This window comes from Hipposideros armiger, unplaced genomic scaffold (assembly GCF_001890085.2).
Source record: "Hipposideros armiger isolate ML-2016 unplaced genomic scaffold, ASM189008v1 scaffold_126, whole genome shotgun sequence".
In the NCBI taxonomy this organism is placed as follows: Eukaryota; Metazoa; Chordata; class Mammalia; order Chiroptera; family Hipposideridae; genus Hipposideros; species Hipposideros armiger.
In genome coordinates this window covers 1,625,431-1,631,992 of record NW_017731476.1, presented here as the reverse complement: position 1 = coordinate 1,631,992, position 6,562 = coordinate 1,625,431, and the positions used below count along the sequence as shown (strand labels likewise).

At 54.9% G+C, this 6,562-nt stretch overlaps 1 protein-coding gene across 1 annotated transcript in view; it reads left to right on the top strand.

The window, feature by feature from the left end:
• LUC7L (LUC7 like) overlaps positions 1–2,642 on the top strand; it is a 47,871-nt gene extending 45,229 nt beyond the window's left edge. Inside the window, exons 7-9 of the mRNA XM_019648447.1 lie at positions 1,092–1,121; positions 1,447–1,614; positions 2,284–2,642. Coding sequence (XP_019503992.1) covers positions 1,092–1,121; positions 1,447–1,614; positions 2,284–2,425 — 340 coding nt within the window. The 3' untranslated portion in view covers positions 2,426–2,642. The remainder of the gene's footprint in view (positions 1–1,091; positions 1,122–1,446; positions 1,615–2,283) is intronic.
• The last annotated feature ends 3,920 nt before the right edge of the window (positions 2,643–6,562 follow it).

The window sequence follows — 6,562 nt, the reverse complement described above, 5'->3', positions numbered from 1 at the left end:
TTTTGTTCTTCAGTCTAGTTGTGGAGGACGTTGCTTCACTGGCCCAAGTTGGCACCATCGTTGCGCTCTTCCCGGGTGAGGCAGATCAGTCGCCAGCCTCTGGACGGCCTCTCACAGGGGCTCTTGGCAGCTCACACCGGGTGCCGGCTGCTCATACTGGCTGCCGGCCACACACGGTAGCTTATGGCCGCCCACTGCAGCAGGGGCTGCAGCCTATGCCATTGCCGGCGACTCACAGCAGCCCAGTTCCAGGTTGAGCTGTTGTTCACCATCTTAGCTGTAGAGGGCAGTGTCACTGGCTCTCATGTGGGATCCGAACCGGGGATCTGCTGCTCAGAGCTGGCGTCCCAAGCCAACTCTTAACCGACGTGCCACTCGGCCGGCCCCTCATAAAACGTTTTGAATGAGTACTCTAGACATCATCATTGTATATTTTTAAGTGTTTCGTAAAATTCCTTAGTGTTTTTGGGACAAAGAAATTTATAAATATTGGTAGAAATTGCAGAAATTACTTTCCAAGAGGCTTTATCAGATCACCCTCCAGCCACATGGTGTGTGAGTGTCTTTTTGTCACTTCCTCCTCAGCACATGTTGATGTCAGCCTTGTAAATTTCTGCTGTAGAACGCTGTAAAACAAGACCTTGTTGTAATTGCGTTTCTTGGATTACAGATTGTCTACTGTTTCCCCAGGAGCTCGTGTGACCCTCCCTTGGCGGTGAGCCTGTGCTTGGGACTCAGGCTTTGTTGTACCTTTGATGTCTTGATGACTTTGAGTTCTGCCCAGCACTGGCCTATTAGGTGATGGCGGCATAGCTGGGCTAGTGGCCACTCTTTGCAGAGCCATTTGCTGAACTCAGGATGCGGTCTTGTCCTTTCGTCAAGCCGCTGGGAGCTGGGGTTGGGGTGGGCCTCATGCCATCAGCATTGGCCCTTGGTGCCGCAGGCCGGAGCATGAAGGAGCAGCCAGAAGATGACAGGTTCCCCAGGGAGGTCAACCCTCCTTCACCTCGTGGACTGGGGGTACCTCCCCTTATATGTGAACGATGGGGCTGTTTGGGGGAAATTGTTCACTTTTTTTTTTTCCATTTTAGGTCTGGATCAAGAACCAGAGATCGCAGGAGGTAGGTGTCCAGATCCATTAAAGTGTTCACAGTTAGATGCTCTTTTACACGTGCATTTTGCTTAATACTTAACCCTTATAACTTCACAATTATTATTGGTGGCCAGGAGTTTCCTGGCAAGATGTTTTCAGGAAGCATTAGTGGGAAGGGTCTGTCCATAGTTCTTTTGGACCAAAGATTAACTGATGGGACGCCTGGGAACCCAAGTTGTAAATGTGTGGGAGGAAAGGGGGAGATACAAGTAAAGCATTGAGCATGCTGAGGGCAGGAGCGTTGGGGTGAGGCCACCTCGGCTTTCAGAGCCTCTGGTTGGCGTCCATTGCAGGTCGCGTTCCCGGGACCGGCGCCGGCGGCGGTCAAGATCTACCTCGAGAGAGCGACGGAAGTCTTCGAGGTCCCGGTCCCGAGACAGACACCGGCGCCACCGCAGTCGTTCCCGGAGCCACAGCCGGGGCCACCGCTGGGCTTCCAGGGACCGCAGTGCGAAATACAAGTAACTACTCTGACTCCTTCAGTAGCTGCGACCAGGAGTGAGCCCCTTCTTTGTGTTCCCAGGGTCTGCTGGGGCTGTCATGGGGCCTGTTGGCCGGGCTGCTGGGACTGAGTGTCGGGGCCCTGAGGAGTTGTGAAGGGAGCCCGGGGCGCTGGGAGCCCCAGGCAGAGAGCTGCAGATGGATTCAGGGATGGGACGGGGGAGAGGTCATGGAGGCAGGCACACGTGGGCACAGCCCCACCAGGTGGCCTGCTGCACGCAGGGGCTGCACACTCATTGTCACTTCAATACACAGAACCCCTGAGACTTGGTTTTTGTGAGGAAGAAAACACCACTCGTAACCAGTTAGCACTGGTATGCTTGATTGGAGTCCTTTTTTATGTTTTTACGTGATGGGTCACATTCTGGGTGCAGACTTCTGTTGTATTTTCCTTTGCTCCATTCACATTCTAGCTGTTATTCGAAATCTTTGCAAATGTCACCTTTTAGTGGCTGTGGGTTGGGCACCAGATGGCAGCCTGGCAGCCCTCTGGCCTGGCGGGGAGCCTCCCCAGGTGTGGGGGGTCTTAGCTTAGCCTTCCTTGACCAGGGTCCAAGCTTTCAGCGCCTGAGGAGCCAGTCAGAAGGGGGACAACAGCCGCTGCTGAGCCTCTGGTTCCCATTTCTTAGGTTCTCCAGAGAGCGGGCATCGACGGAAGAGACCTGGGTGCGCGGGCGGAGCGAGCGGGGGGCCGCCGATGGGAGGCTTGAGAGCGCCAACGGGAAGACGGCTTCGCGGAGGTCGGAGGAGAAGGAGGCTGGCGAGATCTGAACCCGGGCCCGGGCACTGTAAATAGTCGGAGAAGCGTGCGACACAGCCTGAAGTTCCTCTTTATATTTGCTGAATACAACTCCTCTTTTGTAGTTTAAAATTTCTATTGTTTTGGAGCTAGCTGTGAGTTTCTAGAGGTGTACAGAGTTGCTCCTGTGTTCTGGGGTTATGTTGAGTAGGATAAATAAATCTGACAGACTGCCTCCTGACTGCTGCAGTGGGGTCTGCTGTCGGTGTGCTCTAGAACCTTCCACAGGTGGTAGTGGGGCCACACTGGGCGCTGTCTCGGTAAGCTCTGCTCACCTCCACCAATTGTGGCTTACGGTTGGACTTCCCTTGGAATTGGGGCACCCGACACCCCCGCCCCTTCCCAGATGACTGGCGTCCTGTTGGAGCTGCCTGCTCCACCCTCAGCGCAGACTTCAGCAGGCTCCCCCGGAGAGGAGGGAGGTACCCCATCTGCGCATGTTTCCTTAGGAAGGGCCGCTGTCTGACCTGCTGTTAGTACGGCCTCCACCTGGCACCCCAGCTCAGTGAGCTCCACAGCAGTTTCCATTTTAGGTGTTAACTTGGGGCAAAGAAGGAAGGACCCTTGGACAGTATCCACATGACAGCCATGAGGTCCTCAGAAGAGGGGGATCCGGTTGTGGTGTACCTCAGCAGGCGGGCCTGTGGTGGTATCCCCCTCGGCTCTTCTGTATATGCTGCTGCAAGACCAGAGTGAACCTTTCTGGAAAAATCACTGGGAGGTCTTGTCTTTTCCACTTTTGGTGGTGGGGGTGTTTGAAGGGAGCGTCTGATGGCCACATTGTGAACAGTCCTCCCCACCCCTCTGTGCAGAGAGGCTGGTTGGCTCAGTGGGTGCATGGGCACTGGGTCTGTAACTTGTGGCCGCCAGCAACCTGATGTGGCTGATGGTCCTCAGCCTTCCTGCCTCAGCCTGTCCCCTTGTAGGAGGACATGCAGGTAGGTAGGCTGCTCTGCTGGCTTGTGACACGTCTTCCCTGGCTAGCTGTCTCCATGGGAAAGGGGCGCAGTGTCAGGAGGGAGTCCCTCCATCCACTCCTGCCTGCAGCCCAGGCTGGACCAGGACAAGCAGCGTCGCTGGAGGCTCTGCTTGGTGTGGACCATGAGCTAGCTGGGTAGAGGCATGACTTCTTGGGTTTGGGAAGTGGGCACAATTGGTGGAAAACCTTGAGTGGATTATGGGTGGTCCTGGGAGGGGAGAGGCAATGGGGATGAGAGCTGGGGTCATGGGTTCCTGACTCAACTACAGCCAGCTTGTCATGGGCAGGGGCTGCACTGAAGCTGGTTGAGGACGCTCCTACTTGGGCAGCATGGGGGTGGGGGCACACAGCCAGGATATAGGGCTAGAGTGGCACCTCCCACATCTGCCCTTCATCTGGGGGTGCGGGGTAGGGCTTTATATGATAGTAAAATACATGTAAAATGGACTTTTTTAGCCATCTATAAGTACAGTTGAGTGGGATTGAGTGTGTTCATGTGTTGTGCGTGGAGGGGTGGTTTTGGAAAGGCAGATGTCCCGGGGTTTAGGAGTGGGCCTGTGGTCCCAGCCAGAAAGAAGGTGGGGCTGAGGACAGCCCTGGGAGGGCCTGAGTGTTGCGGCTGCTCCTGTACAACTGGGTGTTTGCCAGCTGACCGGAGCCCTTTTGCTGGGAGGATGGGATTGCTGGAGGTACCTACCCACCTGCCCCTGGACCCCCTGAGCCAAGTGCTTGCTAAGCTTCTGGGTCCTGCGCTCTGGGTGGGCATAGAAGAGGTCAGACATGGGGGTGATGCACAACACAGCACTGGGGCCTCGCTGAGGACTCCACAGCCTCCATCCCCCCACCAATGGGTCCCAGCAGAGGGGAGCTCTGCATGTCTTCTGGGATGTGAACAGAGATGCCCTCTGGCTCCTTAAAGTGGGGCTTCCAGCTCTAGCCACCAGGGCACGTGCAGAAGAGAATCCTTGTTCTGTGTGGACCGTAGGAAAAGGGTGCATCATGTCCTCAGTTGCTGGCACAACATACTCCTTTTATGTCCATGGCATGGTCCCTACACCAGCCCCCACACAATCTATGTCACTTTCATCTATGTCACTCACATCCCCATAGGCACTTCACCAACGCGCAGGGGCACAGGTGACAAAGCTGGTGGCTGCTCGTGGATGGGCACGAGGTCTGCCACCAGGTCCCTGGCCCGGCCATTGGAGGAGGAGGGCTGACCATGCCCTCAGGAGTGCGAGCCAGAGGTGGCCCATCCTCCCCAGGGACACCCAGGAGCCTGTATGGAAGGCTGAGCACCCACTGTTTGGTGCTTTCCTGCTCCTTGCCCCTGTGTTCCCCTCTTTCCTTTTTGGGGCTCCTGCATCTGCTAGCTTCCTGCCTTTGGCCTTTGGCCTGTGTCACCCTGCCTGCGTGACTTCCCCACTGAGCACTGGGGCTTGGGGGTTACCCTCTGAAGGACATTGTGTGTGGGACATGCATGCTGCGCCTTCCTCATGTCTGGGAGAGGAACCGTCAGAGGGACCAGGGACGGGCCACCTTTTAGCTTTGAGATATAATTAAATATATTAGTTTCAGGTGTGCAACATAATGGCTTGACACCGTGTACACTGAGAAATGATCACAAGAAATCCAGTTAACATCCATCACCACAGTCACAAAAAGTTTTTTCTTGGGGCCTGCCAAATGGCGCGTTGCTTAAGAGCTGGCTTGGGACGCCAGCTCTGAGCAGCAGGGCCCTGGTTTGGATCCCACATGGGGGCCAGTGATACTGCCCTCTACAGCTAAGATGGTGAACAACAGCTCTACCTGGAGCTGGGCTTCCATGAGTCGCTGTTGGCGTAGGCTGTAGCCCCTGCTGCAGTGGGTTGCCATAAGCTACCGTGTGTGGCCGGCAGCCAGCATGAACGGCCAGCAGCCGGTGTGAGCTGCCAAGAGCCACCATGAGTGGCTGTCCAGAGGCCAGCGACCGATCTGCCTCACCTGGGAAGAGCGCAATGATAATACCAATATGAGCCAGTGAAGCAACGTCCTCCACAACTAGACTGAAGATCAAAAGGACAGCGACTTGTCTGTTCCCCTCCCCCAATTCTCCAATAAAATCTTTAAAAAACAACACGTTTTTTCTTCTGGTAAGAACTTTTAAGCTCTACTCAGCAACTCTCAAATGCAGAACACAGTATTATATGTAATATAGTGTGTATATATAATACAATGTAACAACTATAATACTGTACATATCCTATAACACAAGGCAGGATTATATTTTCCTAGGTCTTCTGAGGCTGCCAGTCCCCCTTTTGGGCCCTCCTCCCCGCCCCCAGCCCAAGGTCCAGCATGCCTGGGACTCAAGGCCCATTGGCCCCTGGCCAGGCCCAGCCTTTCTCCCTAAATAAGAGAGCACAATACACATGCAGTTCAGAGAATAAGAAGCAAGCCCTGCCTGTCCACCTGGGTTGGGGAAGAACATAGTCAGACCTAGGAAGCCCCTATCTTCCCCTATCATGCCCCTGTTCTCCCAAAGGGCATCACATTCCTGACATGAAAACCATTTACCACAACCTGAACTGCTTAAAACATGTTTATGGGCTGGCTGAGTGGTGCATTGGTTAAGAATTGGGTTGGGGCGCCAGCTCTGAGCAGCAGGGCCCTGGTTCGGATCACACATGAGACCAGTGACACTGCGCCCTCTACAGCTAAGATGGTGAACAACAGCTCAACCTGGAGCTGGGCTGCTGTGAGTTGCTGTTGAAGGCATAGGCTGCAGTGGGCTCCCGTAAGCTACCGTGAGTGGCTGGCAGCCGGTGTGAGCTGCCAAGAACTGTGAGCGGCCGTCCAGTGGCCGGCGACCGATCTGCCTCACCTGGGAAGAGCGCAATGATAATACCAACATGGGCCAGTGACGTGACGTCCTCCACAATTAGACTGAAGAACAAAAGGACAGCAACTTGTCTGTTCCCCTTCCCCGATTTCCCAATTAAAAAAAAAAATACAGGCCAGCTGAGTGGCGCGTTGGTTAAGAGCTGGCTTTGGACGCCACAGGGTCCCGGTTCGGGTCCCACATATGAGGGCCAGTGACACTGCCCTCTACAGCTAAGATGCTGAACAACAGCTCAACCTGGAGCTGGAC